Below are 26,936 nucleotides of genomic sequence, written 5' to 3' on the forward strand. Positions count from 1 at the left end.
GACAGTCACTGAGAATGAAAGTTCCTGGACATTTCCCCCTAGGTTGAGTAGAATAAATATTACAAGTTTTATAAGTACAATATGAATTTTTAAAAATGCAAAAAATAAGAGTAAAGAGATTATATGGCATCAATGTTTGGTATACAATTATCTTGTTCATTATCATTTTAGTTCCTAAATAAAAACAAAGAGGCATTTCCTTAGAAATTAAAGTCAAAAATTAAAAACACAGTTTGAAGAATAATCTGTTTATTCTTAAAACACAGTTAGAAGATAAAGATGTTATGTTCAACTATAATGCACCAATAAAAATAAAAAATCGGTTAAATAAAACATTAAAAAATGATGATAAATTAAAAAAAATTAAAGATATGGGAAAAAATAGAAAAATATACTTATAATAATAGAAACATAGCTTTTATATTTATTTATAAATGCTTTCTGATACTATGATGAACAATGTATAATTCCTCAGAGTTTTAGGTGTATGTATAGTAATAACAGACTATTGCAATGGTTCCAAACTGAGGTGTAATGAAATCCTTTGGAGAACTTGATAATTTTTTTTTTTTTTTGCAGTGCTGGGGATTGAATCCAGGGCCTTGTGCTTTCAAGGCAAGCACTCTACCAACTGAGCTATATCCCCATCCTGATAAATATTTTTTAGGATCACACCTCAAGATTATTTTGTCCCATAGGTCTAAAATGAGCTCAGGAATTTTTATTTGGATTGGTAAAAATTTGTTCAAAAATGTTGATGCTGCTTGTCCAGGGAACACACTTTGAGAACCACAGGGCTATGTGATTAACTATAGCATATTCAATTCCAACCTTTCATTTTTAAATCTAAGCCTACTGTGTCTTGCCCTAAATATTAACCTATGCTCATTTTGAAGGATGCTATGAAAAATTTAATACTTCATAAAAGACTAATCAATAAATTTACAATGCCATCAAAGTACCTTTGTACATCGGCTTTCCTATCTATTTGCCATTAATACATGTCACAGTATTGGACCCATCCAATTGGTAAAATGTTGGACATTTGTAAGCTACTTGATCTCCCGACTTACATGATTCCTTCCTCAGTCCTATGAGTGTGGCACCATCAAAGTTGGGTAAATTAAAACAATCTGTTCCTGAGAGAAAAAAAAATATGTATTTGTTCATTATATGTTGTCTCTAATAGTAATATTCTAAAATAATACTTAGACTAAGCTACCTATAGAACCAATGAATACCACATAATATACTTCTCACAACTTGGCAAAATATGATCAGTTTTGACTTCAATTGAGTTGTTCTAAATTTATCAAAAGTATAAGACAGGAATGATGCTTGAAGAAATATTAGTAGTTCTAATGTTTAAGGCTAGATTTTTAGATTCAAATAATTTTTTGCCTGCACTTGCCAAATGTGTTTATGTATGTATACTTTTGGCTTCTGCAAATGTGAATTACTTACAAAAATTGTTCCAAAGCTTTAGAAAGTATGTATTTTAGTGAGATTACTGATGAACTGAGAGTAGATTACATAATGATGAGATTGATGAGTAAGGGCCAGTTTCTCCAGAGATAAGAAGTCTGAGAATGTACATCAGAGGATGCCAATGTTCACACAAAATGATGTGAAAATGAAGTAATTTGCCTCATAGTGTCAAATTTTTTTAATTACTAGGCTATAATTCTCTGCCAGACTCAAGAAACTTCAGGTACCTTGTAAAATTCTAGAACTAAGGCTTACTTTCTTATTTGTAGCACTTATACTTTGAATTAGGGAATCTGACACACATATTTAAAAATTAAATACACTATACTTATGCATTCTGGTGGGGAGGACCATTTTCCTCCTAAACATTTTATAAATGCAGATCCATCAATTCCAAAACCTTCCAAACAATTGTAAGTATCTTCTTTTACATTTAGGTAACTGTCTAACTCATGAGACACAAAACAGTTTAAAATGAAAGGTAGAGATTCACAATGAAGTCCTAAAAAACAAAATAATGAAAGAATGAATCCACGTTTCAATAACTCAGAATTAAAATTTTCTATGTCAGTTTTGATATATCACAGTTTTTGAAAAGAAATTAATAATAACAGAGAAGCTACTAGGAAGTCACAGAGAATGTGCACAAAGGCTTCCTAAGTTCACCTTTCTCATTCTGTCCATCTCTCAAACTGTAAAAACAGGAACAAGAAATTGAAATAAAAAATGGCAAAGTTTCTCTAACCATCCATGAGTGACAAATGTAAACATACTCAAAATTAATGACATTAAATAAATTATCAAATATTATGAGACATCAGAAGAAACACTGTAAGAAAAGCATTTTAAAAATATTTTATAACTTGGTTGCAAAGGAAACTCTAAAACGTATATAAACTTAAATTCACTACATATTACATTTTTTACAAAAGAAATGCCAAAGTAAAAAATGACTCTATAATTAACAAATAAAATGAACAAAAATAAGATTGATTCAATAATGCAAAAGTATTTTAATGGTAATATATATAAATGATTAAATAATATAATCTCTATTGTATTATTCTGTCCCCTGACTTTCACTATAGCATATTATTTTTCATTGTTTGTACTCTTAATTATTTAATTATGTGTAATCTCAGATCAGAATTCAAGTTTTCTTATAGTCCTCACATACACACTGAGGTGGAGAACTCCATTTGCCCAAGTGGCATGTTACCCCATCTTCCTCAGAGTTGTAAAACCATCTTCAGAAATATAATGCAATTTATTGCCATATGCATTTATTGTGGATTCATTTATTTCTTTCCATTCTTCTGAAAATCTTGATGACCTAATGGTTCCATGGTCTATACCAGGTGGTTGAGAACATGGAAGTTTTGCTACATGAAAAATAGAAATCAAAGGGTGAAACATAAATAAAACATTTAAATTAAAACTAAAATTAAATACTATTGAGTTATGTTACCACAATATCTATGCTATCCTCTTGTCCACTATCCCCCTTGATTTGTGTTTACTTTATTTTATGAAAAACAGTCATAAAGAGAACTTTTATCTGCTATTTACATAATATCGCAACGTGTTGTCCAATTTTGATGACAGAAATGAAAGATTGTGACTGATTTATGTACCTGAATCATAACTTACAGTTTCAGGATAGTGTGTGATAATCAGAGAAAAAGGTCTTCATCTTTTTCATTTACATAAAGAACAGGGGATTATTAACTTCAATTGAAAGCATGTTATAAAGCAAGTTGCACACTACTGACCAACACAGCATGGTATTCACAGCCATCTTCCATTTTTGCACATGATTTCTTCTGCTCCATGAATCAGATAATTTTCTATGCAAAGAACAGATACTTTTTCTCCATCCTGATATTTCACTGTGGTTGTCATGTCTTCAGCACTGGGAATCTGAGGTGGAGGTGGGCAGGGGTGTCTTTCCACTTCTAGAAAATATTAAAATTAGATTTTTTCAATAAAAAATAATATTTTGAATACATTTAAAATATATTTCAAAAATAGAAAATTCAATAGCCCTGTATCATAAATGATGATGTAATTATGTTGCATGTTTGTATATGTTACACTTTTCAATTCACATAGTTTAGTATTACCTATTTTTATGCTCCTCCTCCTCATTTTTCCCATTCCTTCTTTTTAAGCAAACTACCTTATTTACAAGAAACTTATTATTTGTAATCTTTAAATAATCTTAGCAGAATGATACACTTTAAATAACAAGTATTAAATAAAGTATGCAATGAAGTTCTTTTTAGAAATATTCATGAACAAATCTATTGGGACTGGATTAAGACCCTTCTGAAATAATCTACCAACAGAAGTTGATTAGCCAGAGGAAAACTTTGCAGATAGTTAACAATCAATATGGTATTGCCTCTAGACCACTAAATATGTTTACAAATGATTTACAGGGTGCTATTTCAAGTTTCAGCCATCCTGAACCTACCATTTGGAGGCACACCTACACTACCTAGGTGTGGGAAGTCATCCTTATCTAGCAGAATCAGATGTGGTTAAGCCATGGGACATTGAGGCCTGACTCCCAGGAACTGACAGCCATAGGAGTGTGGGGCCCTGTGTGGGAGTGGTTCCCAGTCTGGTTATATGATAGTATTCCTGAACAAATTGACTCCCCTAACTCCACCCCATCCTGTTCATCACAGAAGAAGCCCTTCCCAGTCCTGGCCCCTTTACCTGTGTGACTAAAAATAAGGGGAATTGGGCTACTCCATGTTTTTAGAGGCCAGATCTGGTATGGCCAGATTCCTTATGCCCTCTCTTATTTAAAATGAGTACTGACTCTTGTTTGTTTATTGGTTAGATAAGTTTATGGGTAATTGATTGATTTACAGCCAACAAAGTCCTCCAGCAGTTAATCCTTTTCTCATCCACATGGGACATGGCAGAAACCCCAACAGCTTAGGGTATATAAATTGATGGTATACACCCAGTTTAATGACTACACAATTTAACTGCAGTTACAAAATTAGTAGAGTATAAAAGATCCCTCTCAAACTTATATCTGAGTTCCTATAAAACTAAAATACCTCAGTTGCATCTCTGTGGTTTATAATGTGAGGATGAGCTATATTCCATTGGAATGGGGAAGGGCTCTGGGTGAATCTGGAAGTAATTGAACCTCTGATTTCTTAAGCTTCCTTTCTCTATTCTACTGTGTTTTTTACTTCATTAAAAGTCTTATGCATGTAAGTTGACAAAAATCATAACCCTTTCAAAACATAGAAAAATGAAATAAGATTGGCTATAAATAAACAACAAGATAGTTAACTTCACTCATTAAAAAAGAGAAATGTGGGGTTGGGGACATAGCTTAGCAATAATAGAATTTTTGCCTTGCATGCACAAGGCCCTGGGTTTGACCCATGGCACTACAAAAAAAAAAAAAAAAAAAAAAAAAAGAGAGAGAGAAATGTAAGTTAAAACTGTGAGGAAAGACTGTTTTCTCTTTGGGTCCATTGGCAAAAATCCAGAGTTAGCTAACATCCTCTACCTATAGAACTCTGGAGGGGAAAGCATTTTCTCATGCATTCTGAGCATTGTGTATTAAAGTAACCCAGAATTATTGTCGTGGTCTATTTGATTTCTGGAATTGAGAAGAATATGTAAAGTTAACTATCTTGTGTTTATTAATAGCAAATTTTATTTCCTTTTTCTATGTTTTGAAACAGTTATGGTTTTGTCAATTTACATGTTAGGAAGCTCTTTGTGATATGAGCTATAAATACCTCCCTTAGTTGTCTTTTTTTAAAAAGTTTGTTTATGAAGCTTCTTTCTTTAAAAAATTGATTTTTATGTAACAAAACATACCAGTGAAATAATTTATGACTTGGGGATTTTGAGTCATGAAAAGTTAGATCTTACTAACTCCAGATTTGTAAAAAAAATTTTTTTAGAGTTTTCTCATTATTATTTAATGGTTATGTTATTTAAAAAAATATCTTTGGTGCATATGGAATTTATCATGGTATATGAGGTAAGGCAGGGATATTACTGTACTTATCCCTTTAGCTTTTATTGACTACTTCTTTTTCCCAGTGATTTGAGAGGAAGATCTCTTTATACATTCAATTTCTATATGAATCTGAGGGTACTTACATCTGGGCATTATGTTTTGCTCATAGGCCAGTATGATACTCTCAAATTATTTAGGCTTTTAAAAATGCCTTAAAGTGTTTTAGCTCTGGTCCCACTTCTACGTTTATTTTTTTTCCACTAAATTTAGCAACACGTGATAGAGCTTTAAACTGTTAAGCTTTCATTGAGATATTCTTAAATTTAGAAATTAATTTATAATATGGTCCTTCTATCTGTAGAAAGGCTATTTTTTTTGCTTCAGTGGTATTTTAATTTTAATTTTAATAAGCCTCACATTTTTATTGACAAACATTAATATATTTTTTGTTATCATTACGTATGAAATCTTTTCTTCCATTAAATCTTCCAAAAGATTGTTTGAATATATATAAATTACTGATTTTCATATGTAGATTTTGTACTTGGTAAACTAATTGAGTATCTTAGTGTTTATAGTAACTGTTAATAAAATATCTTGAATCTGAAAATAAAAAGCAAAGAGGAAGAAAAGTGTACACTGGAAAGTACTGTAAATCTTTTCAAGTGTTTGTTGTGCTGTTAACAGCTCATGGACATATTGTACTGAACAAACTTGATTCATGATTATTATTTACTCCAAGGTTTCTGGTTTTGATTATTTTCTCATTTCTATTCTTAAATATGTTGACATATTTTTCAATGTACTTTCATAAGTTTATTTTCCTTAGGTGTGTTCATTTTTGACTTCTAGATTATATGTTTCTTTTACTTTGTTCTTTGTTTTCTAATGTATGTTTTAATGCTATAAATATCTCTGCATTTGTTCTATTCCATAGATTTCAGTTTATACTGCAATTACTGTCATTAATTTATGGTGATTTTTGGTAGTAAGCAATTGATAAAGAAGTTGTTTGTTTTCCAATTTTCCAAATTTGTAACATGAGCATTTAAGATATGTAGTTAGCTCTTTCATTACTTGAATTTTTAATTTCAAGAAAATGCTTTAGGAAGTTGATGATTTAAAATTCATTTAGATTTTCTCTATCACACAGATATGTTCAATTATTTTAAGACCTGGCTACCTTAAAATTAGGTAATATATACCTTAGGACAAGTCTTTAAAAACTTGGAAATAAATATTTTATAACTATCAAAGAGTTACTTCACAAGAACAAACCAATCTTGAATATATGTATATATCTAAATTATCAAAATATATAAAACAAATATAGAACTGAAGAAGAGAAAGGCAAATTTAATCCTAGATATCAATATTGACACAATGCATGCTGAGTCATATTGAAAAAATAGATAAAAGATTTTGAAGCAATATGGATCAATTTGAAAAACACTATTACTCACTTTAACCTAATCTTACTTCTAGAATATATGCATATTTTTTTGTGGAAATGCAGTTATAAACTAGATGGACAACATACAGTGAAATAAAAAAAAAATCACAATTTGGATTCTTGCATACTATTCCTGAGAACAGAATTACATGACTACATAGTCTAGTAAGAATAAATTATCCATAAAAAAAATTTTGGAAATGAAAGCACACACTTCAAAATAATAATTGTTGAGCTTAAGGACAAATCACAAAGAAAATCAGAATATATGTCAAAGGGGATAAAAATTGAAAATAAATTATATATATATTTATATAATATAAGTAACATTATATATCATACAGTTTGTTTATAAATACATTTTTAAAAATAAACATACATTTTTATTTATAAAATACATAGTTAAATATTCATATACATATTTATACGTATAACTTTGTGGGACACAGCTAGAACAGGTCTTTAAAAAATAGAGGTTTGTTAGAGAGTTGGACGACCGGCTTCTGAGCAGGAAACTTCTTTGCAATGGTGATGAAAAAATGAATTAAAAATGGGTGATGTTGAGGAAGACAACAAGATCTTTGTTCAGAAGTGTGCCCAGTGCCACACTGTGGAAAGGGGAGGCAAACACAAGACTGGGGCAAATCTCCATGGACTGTTTGGGCGGAAGACAGGTCAGGCTGCTGGATTCTCTTACACAGATGTCAACAAGAACAAGGGCATCACCTGGGGAGAGGATACACTGATGGAGTATTTGGAGAATCCCAAAAAGTACATCCCTGGAACAAAAATGATCTTCGCTGGCATTAAGAAGAAGGAAGAAAGGGCAGACTTAATAGCTTTCCTCAAAAAAGCTACTATTGAGTAATAGCCACTGCCTTATTTATTACCAAACAAATGTCTCATGGCTTTTTTATGTGCACCATAATTTAAGTGATGTGATACACCAGAATTCAGATCATGAATGACTGACAAAATTATTTTTGTTGGACAGTCCTAATATAAGTAAAATTGACTTGTAGTTAAATTAATATTTTGGTTATACTCCCACTTCAGTAAATTCTATCGCTTTCCCCTTTTTAAAGTTATGGTTGGACTTAATATTCAGTATTTCACAAAAATGGTGAATGACATCTCAAAACTTGTTTATATTTAGGTTTCTATTACGAATTATGTGAAAATGTTTAAATATGGGGGAAATCCCTTCACTCTCTCAGAATCAAGCATGATCAACATGTGTTTCAATTTGTGTTTGTTATCCTATTTAAAGTCAATGATTGAAGATAAGGAAGTAGTGTCAATATTTTTGTTGACCATGCCAATTTAATTAGAATGCCCTGTATCTCAAATGCTGTCTTTTCCTTATGGAAAGGCATTTTAATGTGACTTATGTGTAATATTAAATAAAGAATAGTTAACACTTTAAAAAAATGGAGATTTGGTGTTTTCATTTTAGAAGTATGATGATTGATATTCATGCATTAATTTCTAACTTAAAATGATGGTAGTGATCTAAGGACATACTTTAGTCATAGAATGCCTGCCTAGTGATGGAGATGCAAGCCCCTAAATGATATCCCCAGACCATCCAAAGAAAAACTGAATAACATAAAAATTAATGGTAGTAGTAAATTAAACTCAAAGTCTTTAGAAGAAAGAAAACAATAAAGGTAGTTGAACAGAAAATTGACAAAATTTAAGAAAGAGAAGAGAAAAAGCAAAACTAAAAAGTGAAACTTTAGAAAACTAAATATGGAAAAGAGAAAATGGAAAAAAATTAGAGTGTTAAAACTGGTTACTAAAATTATTAATAAAATTGGATAAACCATTATGGTTTAGCCCAAAATATCCTGTGTTAATGCAGAAATGTTCAGAGGTGAAATGATTGAATTGTGAGAGCTCTATCCTAATCAAACCATTCCAGTTTGAATTGACTGAATGGTAAATGTAGGAAAGTGGGGGAGGTGGGTCACTGGGAATATGCCCTGGAAGGGTGTTCACACCCCTGTGGCTCTCCTTCTCTGCTTCCGAGCTACCAAGATTCAAGCAATTCTTTTCCACCATGCTCTTCCGCTATGATATCCTGCCTCACTCAGGCTCAGAGCAATGGATTTGGCCAACCATGAAATAAACATCTGAAACTGTGAGCCTCAAATAAACTGTTCCTTCCCTAAGCTGTTCTTGTCAGGTGTTTTGACATAGCAATGAAAAGCTGATTAACATAGAAATGATAAAGAATCTGATAAATGCAAACATAAAATCAAGAATGAAACAAGGGAGTGACAAACTAGGAATCCTCAATCTTCCTTTTCCCCAAAGACACATTGGTCAACAATGCATGAACCAATTCCCTTTGAGAGAAATCTAGAAAGTGGTTGAAAGGTTCCTAATGTGAGGTGAGCCCTAAACAAATCCATCAAAGCCAGTAGGGAAATTTGTGTCTTTCCATACCCTCACACACAGCATAGAGTTACACAACTGAAAATAAAATCCAGTTTCCAGATTTTCACTATGCAAGAACAGAAAGCGGGGAGCTTGTGTCAAATGCTTTGACTTTTCTGAGGGACGACCCAAAGGGCTAGATCTTGTGTCAACTGTCTCAAAGTAATGATGAAATGTAGTATATTCCAAATGCCCAAAGGCCTACCCCCAGCGATGTACCTCCTCCTTATATCTTACCTGCCTATACTCACCACCCAGTACAGTAGTTTTTTCAAATTAATAATCCATCAAATGGATTAATCCACTGATTAGGTCACAGTTGTTGTCTAATCATATGACTTCTGAATATTCCTGCATTATCATACACATGAGTGTTTTGGGGACAACTTATCCAAAACATAAAATAACCAAGAGGCCAAAGAAGAAATCAAAAGAGAAATTAGAAAGTAACTTGAGGCACATGGAAATGAAAATACAACTTGCCAAAACTTACAGGATGCAGCACAGTAGAACTGAGAGTTATATCATATCATAAACACATATAGTTTTTCCTCAAGAATGAAAGATTTAGGATTCTTTATACATATGTGTGCATACAAACATGTAAAATTCACTGTATTGTCAACACATAAAGAAAATGAATTTAACAGTATTCAACATCTCCCAATGATCAAAATTTCTCAGTTAACTAGAAACAGAAAGATAACACCTTGATAAATAGCATCTACAGAAATCCCAAAATAACATGACAATTATGGTAAAATATTGAATGGAGACTGCTGAAATAAATTAATACTTGTATAGTAAATTGATTCTTTATCATACATATTGCTTGAACAACTGGATACCCACACAGAGAAAAAAAAAATCGACTCCTACTTAATCCTGTGGTTGAAATTAATGTAAGGCGATAAAACTAAATTAGAACACTATAAAGTTATAATGCTTCAGGAAGAAAATGTAGAAGAAATTTTCACTGCATGTAAATTTTGTTTTCTTTAAAAAATAAAATTATCAAGTTAAAATACATGTCATAGATTTGGGTTTTTTAATTGGTATGGCAGTATGTCCTATATATTCTAGTCTTTCAAAACTATTGAAGCTCGTGCCCACATTACAAAGAAAAACACAGATATGAAAAAATAAAAGACTGCAATGCTCTTTGCTCTTCAATTGAATTGCAGGATTCAGGACTACCCAGAATTTTCAAGGCAGATAGAGACAAAATTTACCTTGCAGCTTAAAAAGTTTTGGTGTCAATACATAGCTAAATTCTTTAAAAGCACAAAATACTCCTTTTACATGTGAGGAAAATAGAAAAAATTTTAGAAAACATTGTAAGCAAGAACTTACTTGTGCAGGTCAATTCAGGATCCCATCTTCCATTGACACAGATCGCAAGTTTGTATTCCAGTTCTCCCTTACATTTGTAACTTATGTTATAATTATGATTATATTCATTTTTATCTGATTGATTTGCCTCATGTACAATTAACCTTGGTGCTTTACACTTCTCAAGTTGATCTGTTGCTATGAAATGAAAATATTTCCATGAAGTGATCAATTATAAGAATCAGACCAACCTAAAAGTAGCTCTACAGTATAATGAAATTGTATTTTACAATTGTAAAATGAAATTATGGTTTAGGCTTCTAAATTCTATCAACAAATTAATCCTGGTCACCACTGCATGAGATGTGCCCTTATGTATGAATGTAAGTCTCATGGTCTGTCTTTGAAATATCAGAGAGTATATCTGTCATAATGATATTTTGTACTTTGGGAACTGAAAGAGTACAAGAGACTCATTTTCTCAGAAGATCTGCATAGTAAATAGTTATCAAAAGACTAAATCTGGTCCCACATTTGAAATTGGTGCAAAAGGTATATATTCATTTGTTTTCCTAATCGCAACCACCATTATGTTATCTATAATCCAGAATCATAAAATATTAAAATAAAAACATCATCTATGGTAATATAATAAGTTGTTAGTTCAAATGTATTTTTGGGAGTGAAAACCTAATATAATAAAATCTATCTAGAATGTCTAGAATAGGACATGAATATTTAAGAAGATTCATTATAGGACCAGAGAGGGAGACACAGCAAGAACAAGAGTTAGCTATAAAGAGAGAGAGAGAGAGAGAGATCCTTGGGATAAGAACTGTGTGCTTTCATTGAGAGTATTACTTAGTGGTAGAATGCTTGCCTGCCATTTCCAGGCCCTGATTTTAATCCCCACACCATAAAAAGAAAAAGAAATTGGGTGCTTTAAAATTATAATCTCTTTTTCCATTCTTAGAGTCTTTGAAAAACCATAAACCAGATCATACTATAATCAAATAATATTATGATGCCATAAAATAACATTTTGCTGACTCTGTTATGTGTGAAATAAGTACTACAGAAGCTTTTACTGTACCAAATATTTAAATAATTTGGGGAAGATGAGAATTCTTTTTGAATTTCATAAAATAACTGTATAGGACTCTGATAATATTTCTTTGAAAAGCAGAGTGAAGTGAGGATGAACACAGCAGAGAAAAGTCAGTAACTAAGAAAATCCAGTAAGACTGTAAACCAATCTTACAAAAACTAAAACACACATGGTACTTGAGAATTAGTCTCATGCTGGGGTTGGTTCAGAGTGTTGAGGAAGGAAAAACAAAAGGTTATGCAAGTCCTAGTAATTAAAGGAAGATCTGTGGCCAAGGGGAATGTTGTCCCTGGATTTGGATTGTTTCTGAAAGGATTTCTTTGTTTATTGGGAGGAAATAAATCTATTGAGAAGCATGAACAAGCTAGACTGGTGGAAAGTAAATGAATATTGAGAAGGAGTGTACAATTGTAGACCAACCTATGAGAGCTGGAAGGGCTTATATGATGCTGACTATAGGCAGTAGGTAGAAGATGAAACACAGGAAGAGAAACTCTGTGAGATCAGAAGAAATAATACTTGTAGCACAAGTGTGGGTGTAATACAGAATGAAAAGTTGAGAGTTCTTGTGTCTATTGTTAACTTGGGTTTTCCTCCCATATGAAATCACATAAAACCATTTGTATATAAAAAAGAACAATGATGAGTGAGGTTTGAAAAATCTGAAGACACTTTTATTCCCAGGAATATGTTTAGCAAAAAATGTAGGGTTAATAATCAACAAAATTTATTGATTCATTTGACAAAAACTTAATGAACAGCTTCTGTATGTCAGTCTGTCTTCTGGGTATTGAGAGCACATGAGAACAAAACAAATATACGTCCTGTCTTGGAGAAGCTCAACCCCATTCTGGGATTAATTAATATCTAGGAATCCAATGAATAATAATACTGGGTACCTAGGACACCCTGGAAAACTCTAGGAAAGAACTCAGTCTAAGAAAAAAGTGAAGAACCCTTCCTTTGGTCATCAAAGACTTGATCCCCAACAGGGCAGAGTGAAATTAATCAGTGATATTTGATTCCTGGACCAACATCAGATGAGTCATGTGACTAAGTTGTAATAGTCACTGGAGGCCTATGGCCCACCCATGTGGCAGCACATCAACTTCAGTTTGCTAACTTTGAAAATGAAAATTTATCCTTGTTAGACTCTCTGACAGAGAAAAGATTCTTATAGGAAAAATTAGTCACATGTGGTTATTTAGTGGACTTTATTTCTTTGAAGGACAGAGCACCATAGAGATACAACAGTAGTTTGCAAATTAGTTATATTTTCTTGGTAATGAGTATTCAGATTTTAAACATATGATGATTTATAAGTAAAATCTAACTCTACACTTATAAGATAAATAATATTAACAGATATAGAAATATTAATAAATTCTATGAGTACTTTTATTATTTCTTCTGGAAACTCATTAAATGCTGAGCAATAAAATTCATTATAGGTAAAACTAGATCTTTTCAAGAATATCTCTAAATTTTACAAATATGGTTGCAAATATTTTGTATGTTAAACTTAAAACTTCATTAAGTGTGAATTTGAGAAGGGTGTTCTCACCAACACAGAGGAAGCTGGGTCCGCATTCCACTAATACACGTAACTGATCTGTCTCCAATCATTGTGAAGTTTTCTGTACAATTGAACTCCACTGAATCCCCATGGTAATATGGAGGGGCAGAAGGCTGGGCAGAGCCATGGTCAAGTTCAGATATATCTCCACATGTTCTCTCATCTTCTATGTAAATTTCACCAAAACATGTTCATAATGAAGACACAGTATGTATGTTTAAATAAATACAAAAATGTTTCAGTTTAAATTTAATATTTTTAATACATTACCAGTACATAGTGGCAAGGTTGTCCAAATTTCACCAATACTTTGAATTTTATTAGGTTTCTTCAACAGAAATCTGGGATTGCAAGTATATCCTACCACTTCGTTGGGTCCATATTTGTCTTCAATTTTTTCCTGAACTTTTCCATTGAGGAGTAGAAAAGGTGGACCACATGAATGTACTTCTTCTATAATAGAAACAATGGTTAATGGTTGTATATTTTGCACTTTAAAAATCCAGAGAAATGGAGAAATTTTTAAAAATTGATTATCATATGATTCATTATAGAATTCTTAATGAAAATAAATTTTTCCATTGCAGTTGTATTTCCAAGTTGAATTGCTTGTATTATAATAGCACTGGAAAGTATCATCAATGAGACAAGCATTCGATCCACATTTTTAACTGATATCCTAATACACTGCATTGAATTAACTGTTCAAATATTGTTTAGATACACTCTGTGAAACTTGAGAGAAGTCCTAAACTATATAAAATGTCCAGTATTAATGGTAACAGTGGAGGAAAAATGAAAAGTAACAAAGTAAGTCCCTCTAGTCTCAGCCACCATATTTATATGTATGAATACTTTCAATACATATTTCAAGAAATAACTGGTGATTAAATTCTTAAACTAGTTTGTGCTTTCTACCACACAACACATATCAACAACTTCATGAATGGTATTACAGACATAGTGAAAGTCAATAAAACATTAAGAGAAGAAAAAAATTTACATTCAAAATTCTAATAATTATTTCTACAACAGTGAGGTGAATCTTCACCTTTACATACTGAGATATTAGGAGACCATCCAAAATAGTAGCATTGCACTGATTCTGGTATAACTCTTGTAAGTCCTGATCAGCAGGAAAATTTCAACAAGTCTCCGAAATTATTTTTCTTTCTTGGGATCAGCAATTAAGATTTCTTCTATTTTGCGAATTGTGCATTATCTTTCTAAAATAAAAAATAAGATAATTTTATAAGAATATGTAATTGATCAATGACAAAATAAATTTTACAAATCGTGTAAAAATGAGGTAGGTGTTTAATGATGCATGCAGGAGAGAATCAGACAAACCCTCTTCCTGGAAATAAATGTTACATATTAGGATTTAATCCCTGTCTAATATTATTTGTAGAGGACTCTGAGAAATATGGTGGTATTGAATGGCAATATATATCCGTCCTAAAACTTAATTTTCTAATTCAATGAGTTTTCACTGAATATGACTTATTGTTGATATGTGTAAAATTTAATGTTACATTATTGTACTCTCAAAACATGAAATTATTCTCACTTATTAACAAAAACAAAATTTGTACAATTTTAAATTGCACATTTTAAAAAAATTTCATTTCTGTTCAATATTATTAAGAAAATAGAGCATATAAAAAAGCAATTCTAATGTATTGAAATTAAGGGAACATTAAGCATTGTGTAATTACTATATTAGAAATACAGAACAATCCTAAGAAATAGTTCAAAGCCAAACTGATAGTCATATCTAAGTGTCTTCAATCCTTACATTAATATTCAATCATTATATTATAACTTATTATTAATTATTTTAATTCAAACAAGGAATGACGTATAAAATCCTCTCACATTTTTTAGTTTTTAAAAAGTAGGTGACTTTAGTAAATAATATTGAAAAATCAATTTTCTTATTTAGAATTCCTCTTCCTCACAAATTCATTAAATTAAAGGCCACAATTAAAAAATTAGAACCATAGTAGAAAGAAAATGCATACTAGCAACAGTAAAGCACTAAAACACTTCTCAAATTAGATGTACAATAAAAAGTATTTTAAAAAGTAATGCATCAAAAACTAACTTAAAAATTTTGCTGTGGGGCTGGGGTTGTAGCTCATGCTTAGCAGGAGTAAGGGTCTGGGATCAATCCCCAAAAGCCCTCCAAAATTAATTTTGCAATTGTTTTGAGTTTTGCCAATTACTTGAGAAATACCACACTTGAATGAGAGTCACTGGGATTCCTCTCCCGACTTCTATTACAATCTTTTACATAAAATTTCTTTTGTCTTTGGAGGGGGTCTCAAGATGATGGAAGAGAGAAGGTTGCTTTTGTGGGTGCTCTGTAGCTTGAAACCAAGAAAGGGGATAGGCAGATTCTAAGCAAGGTGGGTGAATAACAACAACAAAAAAGATTGGGGGAACTTTACTGAGATTTAATGGTGGACATTCAAAGTAGATGGGGGACTCAGGAGGGTGGATATAATAAAATAAGGAAGAAAACCCCAGTGCCACAGCTGCTGCCACGGTTGGAGGCACCTGTCAGACTAGCCCTTCCATGAACAAAGTGGAGGGATAATGGAATTAAAAGAACTCACAGTTAGGGTAGGCTTGAGCTGTGTCTGAATATGGAGAGTTCAGAGATCAAAGACACTGCCCAACTGAACTGAAAGGTGTGCTGCATAATATTCTTGTGTGGGAAAGAAGCCACCTTCTCTTCCGGCTGTATCCAGAAGACAGAGGAATCATTTTGCAACCCTGATATTGTGGCCAGTACCTGGGGAATCTGATTCCTGGCAAACCCAAGTTTGGTCCTAAATAACGGCCTGGCAAACTCACACTGCATGACATAGGGTGTGTCTTAGTGACCAGGAGAAAATCAAGTGTGGAGAGAGGTTTACACAGTGGACAACTGGTTGTGGAAACCCACCTGGTTCTCACCCTCCCACTCCAAATCTGCTGTTTGCAGAACTAGCTGGGAGAGTTATGCCTGACTGCCAATCAAAAGGGTGGGGACAGGAGAGATTGAGTTTGGAGACTGAACCCAAGACCAGGAAGTGTGGAGTCCACAGGTGATGTAGTAGACTAAAAACTGGCACCTCAGCCACACAAGTGGAACCCAGGGAAGATCCCTGGTGTGCAATCTTCCAGAATGGACCATCAATTGCTGAGACATGGAGGCGCACTGATTGAAGTCTCCAGACCAACTGATATTCAACGAAGAACCTGGAGCCCACCCAAGCCTAAACCCTGCCTTCAGGAGATCAATCTACAGGATTACCTTTCTCTGCCCAGCAATCCCACCTAACACTGCTGAGAAAGGAAGTTGAAACTCTTTTGACCTCCAAAAGACAAATTCTTTAATTTTCCATTGAGACCTTTTTTCTTCTCTTTGTTAAATTGTGACCTTTGTTGGTGTGGGCATTTATACATGTTCATATTTTTTCTCATTTCTAGCAATTTTGAAACCAATTATTTTTTATTGATCAGTATTTTGAGGATTAGGATGTTTGGTTAGCATATTTCAGTTTTTTTTTAATTTATATATATATATATATATATTTTTTTTTTTTTTCAGTGCTAGGGATTGAACCAAGGTCTTGTGCTTGTAAGGCAAGCAGTCTACCAACCCAGCTACATCCTCAGCCCTTATTTTTATTTTAAATTTTAAAAATTTTACCTTATGTGTTTTTTCCTCTCGATTCTCTCTTTTCTTCTGCTGACATCCAATCTCTATTGTTCTCTCTTTTACTCTTCCTTTAAATTTTTGCTTCTATCTTCTCTCCTCTGCCCTCATAATCATCACATCCTACATCACTTCTTTTCTCTCCCAGTCTACTATTGAAAATTGTAAATCCATTTGCAAACATAATATTTTTACTGTGGGAAATGACTGATCATATCATTTCTGTTTATTTTAGCAATTTGCCCTATAGATGTCATTACAGAAACTGTTTGGTTTAATGCTGTATATTGCATTGGAGGTTCTTATTGTTTGTCTCCCCCTAAATGGTTAGGTACTGGAAACCTTCAGGTATACTACAGATACACAGGGTTGAAACTCTGCTACCTCAGAGCCATATTGTTAGACGGATAGACACACACACACATGAAAAGGCAAGGGAATGAATCACTCCAAACAAACCAAGATACTTCAATAACAGAATCCATTGATACCACAGTGGAAGAAATCTCAGAGAAGGAATTTAGAATGTACATAAAATGATCTGCAAGGTAAAGGACCATGTAAGGAATGAAATCTGAAATAAAACAAAGGAAAGGAAAGATCACTTCAATAAAGAAATAGAGATTCTGAAAAAAAAATCAGGGAAAAATCCTCAAAATGAAGAAATCAATGAACCAAATTAAAAATTCAAGGGAAAGTATCACCAGCAGACGAGAATATTTGGAAGACAGAGTTTCAGGTAATGAAGACGATGTATATAATTTTGACTTGTTTCTTTCATTATGGGGATTAAACCCAGGGCCTCATGCATGCTATGCAAGTGCTCTACCACTGGGCCACATCCCCAGTCCCAAAATACATAATAATGAATATAAAGTGGACGATGGAGAAAAATCGTAAGAAACTATAAACAGAAATTCCAAGAAATATGGGATAACCTGAAAGGACCAAATTGAAGATTTATCAGGTTAGAAGAAGGCTCAGAGATACAAATCAAAGGATGCACAATCTTCTCAATGAAATAATATCAGAAAATTTCCCAAACCTAAAAGTTATTTTGTATGTGTGTGGGTACGTGTATTTATTTTGTGTTTATTATATACAAATTCTTGATTTCATTATATTATAGAAAGCACTGCCTTAATAAGAAAAAAATGATTTTGACTGTAGAGTATTAAACAACTACTGCTGTATCTCTATAGAGATAATAAGAAAAAGTGCAATTTAAAAAGAAGTGTGAATGGACCAACACTGGAGGAAAATCATTTGTCTTTGTCTACCAGTCAAAATCATATAACTTAGTACTGACGTATGGAAATGTTAGTAAGGATTGTTTTTTACTCTAAGGTGTTTAATTTAGGATTTCTATAAACCTGTTTTGCTCAAGTGGTTTATGATAATAACATGAACATCTCCACATAGAAAAGAACTCCCAGGACATTTGAATATCTGTCAATCTGTATACAGTTGTCTCCAACAAGGCTGAAGCAAGAATACTAAGTTGTCATAATTTTTGGAGACTTACACTCTCCTGGAAAATTGTGTGTTCACTTGGTCATGAATCTTTCTAAAACTGTCAATAAAAAGCTACTTTCACTCAGTTAGTTTCTATTGCTATCTCTGTTGCTCCTACTTTCTCTCCTTTTCTTCACAGCTTCACATTTTCCAGTCATTTTCTAGTGACATTGGAAAGGCCTTAAGAACCATATATTCATAACTCTTGAATTCTTAATTTATATTATTTATTTTTGCAGTGTGGGGGATTCACTCAGGGCCTTGGGCTGGCCAAGCACTCTACCAGCCCTTTGATGAAGATGGTCACTTGGTATTGTAAAGGCTTCTGCTGCACACAGCATGGATCCCCTCATAATCACGGAGATCATTTTAAAAGGCTCTTTCTCATCTAAAATAAAATCTAAACTTTTGTGATCCAGCCCTTGTCTTTCTTCTAATGTTACTATATATCTTTCTCCCCTTCTCAGTTCAGTGGTTGTATGTGTGTGTGTGTGTGTGTGTGTGTGTGTGTGTGTGTAGGGCTGGGAAGCTACCAGGCCCCCGCATATGCTACACAAGTGCTCTTTGATAAAGGCAATCTTCAGTCCATGAGGTCCTGGCCTGGTGGCCTGACCGCTTTCATGGGGCTCCACCCCTCCAGACTGCTGCACTGGGTTCAACTTTCATCTGGAACTCGGGAGGAACACACACTGTGAAAACACCACAGTGGAGGGCCAGGAGCTCAGGCACCTGGTCACACCTAGCGTTGCCCCGACTATGGGCAGTGCTCTGGCTTGAATGGAAGGACATCGCATGGGAATTCCCAGCTGCTTGGAGACAGAGGGAGTGCAGGCAAAGGACACATCATCAGAAGTATTCAAAGCAGCCCTGTGTTTTGTTGGTCATCATTAAGGAAATGAGCTTAGTAAGGCCCAACCCTCCAGGGATCAGTCTAGGTGAGCTGACACGTGTGTACACGAGGAACACTGTGACATCAGGTACCCCAGGGGGATGCCTGGAGGCTGCCTGGGAGTAGAGTACAGACTGAGAATGAGATCCACAAGAGCAAGGGACCCCTTCTGGACGTTGAAGGGAACCTCTGGGGACCAGAGAGAAAGAGCTGTAGGATGACTTAATGGAAAGGAGAGGGATGACTCTGGAACGTCTGCCTGCAGACCTCAGCCCAGAAGCAAAGAAGAGCAGCTTGCATGGAGGGCCTGATGGCCAGAGGAGCTGGAGGAAGGCCACAGTGCCCTGACACAGGCAGTCCTCCCATCTTGGGAGTCGCCCAGAGTGAAAACACATGAAACGCTCCCGTCCCAAGATGGGCCATGGCAGAGTGCAGAGAAACCGCCATCTGGTTTTTGGGCTAAAGAATCGAGAGAGGAAGAGCATCTAGGCAGGGCAGAACACAAGTAGTGTGTTCCAGGCGGAAGGAAGAGCAAGGACAGGGGCCCTGGTTCCAAATGTGCTTAGAGAGAACAAGGGACGAGGGAGCCTTGGCAAGCGACCCCACTATGGGGCCAGGATCCCATGCTAAGCCCCACAAGTGTCAGATCAAGATCAAACAGGGGCTTGGAGGTTCTTGTGTCCTTGCGGTCACTGGGAAAACTGAGGCCCTGGCAAGGAGAGCCTCCTAGCTCCATCCCTTCCCTATCACCCTCAGGACACTCTCCTTATTCCCCACAATGCTGAACCTGGGTCAGACTCACACAAGCGTGGTGCCACCCACCCTCTTTGTACCCACTTCACCTAGGGTGACACACACACACACAGGTCTTCAGACGGGCTAGGAAGAATATCTGAAATTCCCGAGGGGTCCCCCAGTGAACTACATCAGCAGGTGCTCTGGACCACCCAGCATCTCTGGGTCACCTTAGGAAAAGTCACCAGATGGGATATCGAAAGCACCCAGTCAGATGACTGTACGCGTCATGTGAATCGCACCTGAGTCTGACTCTTACAAGATCCATCGGCTTCCCATGTCGGGAAAAGACCACGGTCCTCCATGATGGCGCACACAACATCTGACTCAGAGCAGAGAGAGGCAGGCACACTGAGAGAGCCAGAAGAGAGCTCCCTGGAAGCCACTATCCTGATCAAGGTTCCCCATTTGACCTCACACTCTCTCTCTCTCACCTGAGACCAAAGCTGGGGGAAGAAAGGCGAGCACATGGAAACGGATGTACACGGTGGTCCCTACACTGTGCCTCACTCTCTTCCAGATCCGCCTTATTGCTGCTGTACATGAGGCTAAAGTGTGGGTTTCGTTTTGTCACAGGTCACACATTCTCTCACAAGAGTTTGTGGGCTCCTGCGGTTAAGCACAATGACACGCGTGCACGCTCACATGCAAGCGACACACACACACACACACACACACACACACTCCCTTTTGCACAGAGGATGGTCTCACTAAGGCCTCTTGAATGAACGAGAACTCTGAGGGGCTCAGAGCTCGGTGACATGTCCACAGAAAATCAGAGGGTCACTAGATGAGAATGGATCTGAAAGGAGCCATCGGACTCCAAAAGCTGCGCCCAATCCACCTTGTATGCAAAGCCTGCACTCCTCTTCTGCTCTGCGTCTTCACAGTCCACCCACACCTCATGACTTGAAGGCTTGGTCCCCCCAGGGAGCAGTGTTGAGAGGTGGGGTCCTTGCCTGGGTGCTTGGATCCCGGGAGCTGTGAGCTCCTGATGGGATGGAGCCTTCAGTGAATCTGTAACTAGCGGGCTCTGGGGAAGTGGTAGAGACTTTGGGAGGGGCACCCAGTGGGAGGAAAGAGGTCAGCGGGGCCATGCTCTCTCAGGCCAGGTCCTGTCCCTGGTCCCTTCCTCCTCCTGTCTCTTCACCAGGGACCAGCAGGGTGAGGACGTGCCCCACAGGCTCTGCATTCCTGGGCCCCAGGCAACGCAGAGCCTAGCACCTCCCCAAGCACTTGGAATCCTGGGTTTCCCAAGACCACCTCCACAGGCCTCTGGAGTCACTCTTCCCTTCCAACATTCCCAGGACCACAGGACCGCCCCCTGCACCAAGGAATAGGTGCCCAGGCCTGACTCTGAGAGCGGGACCCAAGCCGGTGAAGTCTCTGTGCTCCTCTTGGGAGCAGCCACGTGATGAGATCCAGGAGGAAGAGCAATTTATTCAGATGCCGCCAGGGGGAGGCATCCCAGGGACAAGTCTCTGAGGTTTTCCTTGCAGCCCTGGACCCGGCGAGCGGTCGCTCCACTGGACTGCAGGTGTCCCGGGAGGGACACCCTCCGGACTGGAACCAAGGGCAGGGAGGCACCTGCAGGTTGCACACTTCTGGGCATGCAGCCGTCGCCTCCAGCAATGAGATCCCAAGCCATCAGCCTGAGGGGAGAGTGAAGCGCTGGCAAGGGCACATCACCCCCGCCCCCTTGGACCACGCCCACCTAGAGGGGCCCGGGCTTGGGAAAGGACATCAGCGAGGGCCCAGGGGCGGGATCAGGCTGCACAGACCCACCTGCTTGGCCGCGCCCACGCCTCAGCCGACCCCAGATTCCGGAGCCACTCTCTTTCGAAATCGTCCACTGTGTGCCCGACGTCCTGTGCTGGTCGGAGCCACCCGGTTTTCCCGACTAGACTCTGTCCTGGGGGCCTCCAGGCAGCAACAACAGCACACTCGTGCCAGGCAGGCGAGGATCCTCCTGGTCACCCGCCTCCAGGTCTTGGTGCCTTCGCGGGAAGAGGCCCTGGTCCCGGCCCGGGCTTCCTCGGTGGGGAAGGCGGCACGCTGACCTCTTGAAACCCCCTGGGAGGCCCTACGGCCCTCTACCTGTGACCTTTGGCCTCCAGACCCAGGACCTGGTGGCACTGCCGAAAGGTCCTGCGGCGGGGAGAGGCCGGAGAGGATCCTCCTGGTCGCTGGCCTCCTGGTCTTGGTGCCTTCTGGGGAAGAAGGGGAAGAAGCCCTGGGCCCGCCCTGGGCTTGCGGGGTAAGGGGGGCGGTGCGCTTGCCTCTTGACACCCCCTGGGGGGACCTGTGGCCCTCCATCTTGGTGCATTCCCTGCAAGAGTGCCCCGACCAGCCGAGGGCTGGCTCCGTGGGGACGGCGGCACTCTTGCCTCTTGACACCCCCTGGGGGGCCCTGTGGCCTTCCGTTTTGGTGACTTCCGGGGAAGAAGCCTTGGTCCCGCCCTGGGCTTGCTCGGAGTGGGGGGCAGCGGGCTTCCCTCTTGACACCCCCTGGGGGGTCCTGCGGCCCTCCGTCTTGGTGCATTCCCTGCAAGAGCGCCCCGTCCGGCCGAGGGCTGGCTCGGTGGGGACGGCGGCAAGTTTGCCTCTTGACACCCTCTGGGGGGCCCCCTGAGCCTCCTCCTGTGACCCGCTGCCTCCAGACCCGGGGCTGGGCGGCAGGGCGGCAAGGTCCTGCGGCGGGGCTCCTCCTGGCGCCGGGCTGCGGGCCTGCAGGCTGCGCAGGGCCACGGTAGACAGACTGGCTCTCCTGCAGGCCCTCTGCTCCTCACGCCGCTGCTGCGCCTCGGTCACCATGCGCCTGCGGGTAAAGGCTGGGCTCGCTGACTCTCCTCTGGCGGGGCTCGGGGAGCCCGAGAGAGCCCGAGGACGAGGAGGGCCTCGGCCTCCTTGGGACCGCCAAGCCCGCCCCCTGGCTTTGCTGGTGCCTGAGCAAAAGGTAGGTAGCCATGGCTGCGTCGAACTTGCGGCCCTTCAAGGACCTCCAGGTGTCCGCCAGCCCGGTAACCCAGATCCAGCATGAGCGTCACCGTCAAGGGGTCTGGGTAGACCGAGGCGCACTCACTGACACCGCTCGGGCAGGGCCGCCCGGCCGCGCTCAGCCACCGGTGCCGCAGGACTTCGCCCAGCTTGGGCCTCTCCGCGGCCTCCACCGTCAGCATTTGGGCCACCAGGCTCCGTGCGGCGGCAGACGCGCGGCCCGGAGCGTCGTAGGTGCCCTGCAGGACCTGCTCCATCAGCGCCCCGACCGTGGTCCCCGGGAACGGCAGGCGCCCCGACAGCATGAAGTACAGGAGGACGCCCAGGCTCCACACGTCCACCGCGGGGCCGTCGTACTCCTCCGCCAGGAACAGCTCCGGGGCCCAGTAGGCCGGCGTGCCGCACGTGGTGTCCAGCCTCTCTCCCGGCGTGAACAGGCGGCCCAGGCCAAAGTCGCACAGCTTCGCGTGGCCTCGGCCAGTCCAGCAGGATGTTCTCGGCCTTCACGTCCCGGTGGGCGATGCCCTTCTCGTGGCAGTAGTGCAGGGCGCTGGCCACCTGCAGGAACAGTCCCCGCGCCTCCTCCTCCGGCAGGCCCACCCCCTCCGGGACGTGCTGCTGCAGCTGGCCCCCGCCGGCGTACTCCATCACCACGTAGATGTGGTCGGTCGTCTCCAGCACCTGGAACAACTGCACCACGTTGGGGTGCTCCACGGCCTTCATGATCTCCACCTCGGACGCGATGGAGGCCGGGCCCGTCTTGCCCTTGCCCTTGCCCAGCACTTTCACGGCCACCTCTGTCTCCGTCAGGATGTGGCGGGCCAGCCTGACGGTGCCAAAGCTGCCCTGCCCGATGTCCCCCAGGACCCGATACTGACCCGCCAGGGCGTCCTCCGACCAGGAGCTGGCCGAGAGGCCCCGCTGCAGGCTCATCCCCGCACTACTCTCACTACCGCTACTCTCACTCCGCATCTCGGCGGCCAAGCCACCCGAGGAAGCTAGCTCAAAACAACACAAAAAACAAAACCAACAAACAAAGCAGAACTAAAACAACAAAGCAACACAACAACACCCACAAATCAAAGAGACAATCCGCACACCACAACCGCCAAACCACCAAACCACCAAACGCTCTAACTACCTGGGAGTCCGACAGGTCACCAAAACAGCTCCCTGCACAATGGACGAAGCCCCAGTGCCGCCGCTGCCTTATATAGCCGGCCATGGGACTCCATCACAATGGCCCCTTGTGAGGTCATGGCAACAAAAGGCCCTGTGGCTGCTGGCCTGGGACCACACTGTTCCTCTCCCTGGGGGTTTCTGGCTCCAGGGGCTTCGCCTTCAATGGGAGCCCAACATGTGCCTCACAAGCGCGGGGACCCTGGCCCCCATCCCCAGAACTTTGGGTGTTCTCTGGAGACAGGCCCTCACTCTATAGTCACCCACACTGCTTCGCACTCGTGCTGCCAGGGCCTGCGTCTCACGCACAGCTAGCATGACACTTGTGCCCCATCTTACCCGGGTTGATATAGGAGCCAGAGTGTATGTGTGAAATATGTGTTTGTGGATTTGTGTGTGCCCACGCCCGAGACAGAGAGAGGAGAGAGAGAGAGAGAGAGGCAGAGTGTGTGTGTGTGTGTGAATCTGTGTGTGTGAGAGTGTGGTTGAGTTACTGTGCGTGTGTGTATGCGTCTGTGTTTGAGAGGGGCAGATTACGTGTGTGTGTCAGAGTGAATGTTTGAGCGTGAGACCGTTTGTGTGAGTGTGAGAGTGTGTGTGTGAGTTAATGTGTGTTAGTGCCAATGTGTGTTATGAGTTTGCATGTGTGGGACTGTGTGTGAGAGTGAGTGTGTGTGTATGTGTGTGTGTCTGTGTGTGTGTCTGTGTGTGTGTGTGTAGTGCTGGGGAGCTACCAGGCTCCACATATGCTATACAAGTGCTCTTTGCTAAAGGCACTCTTCTGCCCATGAGGTCCTGGCCTGGTGGCCTGACCGCTTCCACGGGGCTCCACCCCTCCAGACTGCTGCACTGGGGTTCAACTTTCAACTGGAACTCGGGAGGAACACACACTGTGAAAACACCACAGCGGAGGGGCAGGAGCTCAGGCACCTGGTCACACCTAGCATTGCCCCGACTATGGGCAGTGCTCTGGCTTGAATGGAAGGACTTCGCATTGGAATTCCCAGCTGCATGGAGACAGAGGGAGCTCAGGCAAAGGCCACATCATCAGAAGTACTCAAAGCAGCCCTGTGTTTTGTTGGTCGTCATTAAGGAAATGAGCTTAGTAAGGCCCAACCCTCCAGGGATCAGTCTAGGTGAGCTGACACGTGTGTACACGAGGAACACTGTGACATCAGGTACCCCAGGGGGATGCCTGGAGGTGCCTGGGAGCAGAGCACAGAATGAGAATGAGATCCACAAGAGCAGGGGACCCCTTCTGGATGTTGAAGGGAACCTCTGGGGACCAGAGAGAAAGAGCAGTAGGATGACTTAATGGAAAGGAGAGGGATGGCCCCTGGAAGGTCTGCCTGCAGACCTCAGCCCAGAAGCAAAGAAGAGCAGCTTGCATGGAGGGCCTGATGGCCAGAGGAGCTGGAGGAAGGACACGGTGCCCTGACACGGGCTGTCCTCCTGTCTCGGGAGTCGTCCAGAGTGAAAACACATGAAACGCTCCTGTCCCAAGATGGGCCATGCCAGAGTGCAGAGAAACCGCCATCTGGTTTTTGGGCTACAGAACCGAGAGAGGAAGAACATCAGGACAGGGCAGAACACAAGTAGTGTGTTCCAGGCGGAAGGAAGAGCAAGGACAGGGGCCCTGGTTCCAAATGTGCTTAGAGAGAACAAGGGACAAGAGGGCCTTGCCAGGCGACCCCACTATGGGGCCAGGATCCCATGCTAAGCCCCACGAGTGTCAGAGGAAGAGAATGCATCTGAAATGAGTGTTATTTGACTGCCAAAGCCTGCACCGAATCCACATTCTAAGCAATGCGTACATCCTCCCACTATGCCCTTCACCTGCATATTCCCCCAACAGTTCATGTCTTGAAGGATTGGTTCCTGGAGGATTGGGGTTGAGAGGTGGGTCCTTGGAAGGATGATACGATCACGGGGCTATGAGGTGCTGAATGAATTGAGCCACTGTTGGATTTGTATCTTGGTGGACTATGGGGAAGTGGTAGAGACATTAGGAAATTGACCCAGTGGGAGGAAGAAGTCATTGGGACTTGCTCTCTGGGGCATGTTTTCTGCTTCTCACCTTCCTGTTTCTCTCACTTCTGCCTTGGTTACTTTTAGATGATTACTTTCTTCAACCTCCAGTTCCGCACTCTTACTATATTCTGTTTTGCAAGCAGCTTCATGTTTGGAGTCAAGGCCTGTGCACTGAAATCTTTGGCCAAATAAATGTACATTTTACTGTTTTACCATAGGTATTTTGTCAAGACAACACATTCTGAATATCATGGAAGCCTGGTACAATGAAATGGGGTCACTTCTGTGTCTATGTGTAACCATGTGATTCAGTAATGCTTGTGTGTGGTTTAACAGAAGTCCTTGGAAAAGTCTGGAGAAATGTACTTGTCAAATGTAGAGTATTTTCCATGGACCTTAAGAGGTGAGACTGGTGTTGG

At 40.1% G+C, this 26,936-nt stretch overlaps 1 protein-coding gene and 1 pseudogene across 1 annotated transcript; one reads left to right on the forward strand and one right to left on the reverse strand.

Annotated features, from left to right (window-relative positions):
- Nucleotides 1-26,936, reverse strand: part of LOC124961427 (complement factor H-like) — a 108,326-nt pseudogene that overhangs the window by 6,123 nt on the left and 75,267 nt on the right.
- On the forward strand, nt 7,495-7,812 carry LOC124962144 (cytochrome c-like). The gene has a single exon (XM_047521310.1). The coding sequence runs from the start codon at nt 7,495-7,497 to the stop codon at nt 7,810-7,812; it is 318 nt and encodes a 105-aa protein (XP_047377266.1).

The sequence above is a fragment of the Sciurus carolinensis genome, chromosome 12 (genome assembly GCF_902686445.1).
Source record: "Sciurus carolinensis chromosome 12, mSciCar1.2, whole genome shotgun sequence".
NCBI lineage: Eukaryota > Metazoa > Chordata > Mammalia > Rodentia > Sciuridae > Sciurus > Sciurus carolinensis.

Coding starts and splice junctions, on each gene's coding strand:
- LOC124962144 (XM_047521310.1), top strand. CDS start 7,495: ATGGGTGATGTTGAGGAAGACAACAAGATCTTTGTTCAGAAGTGTGCC.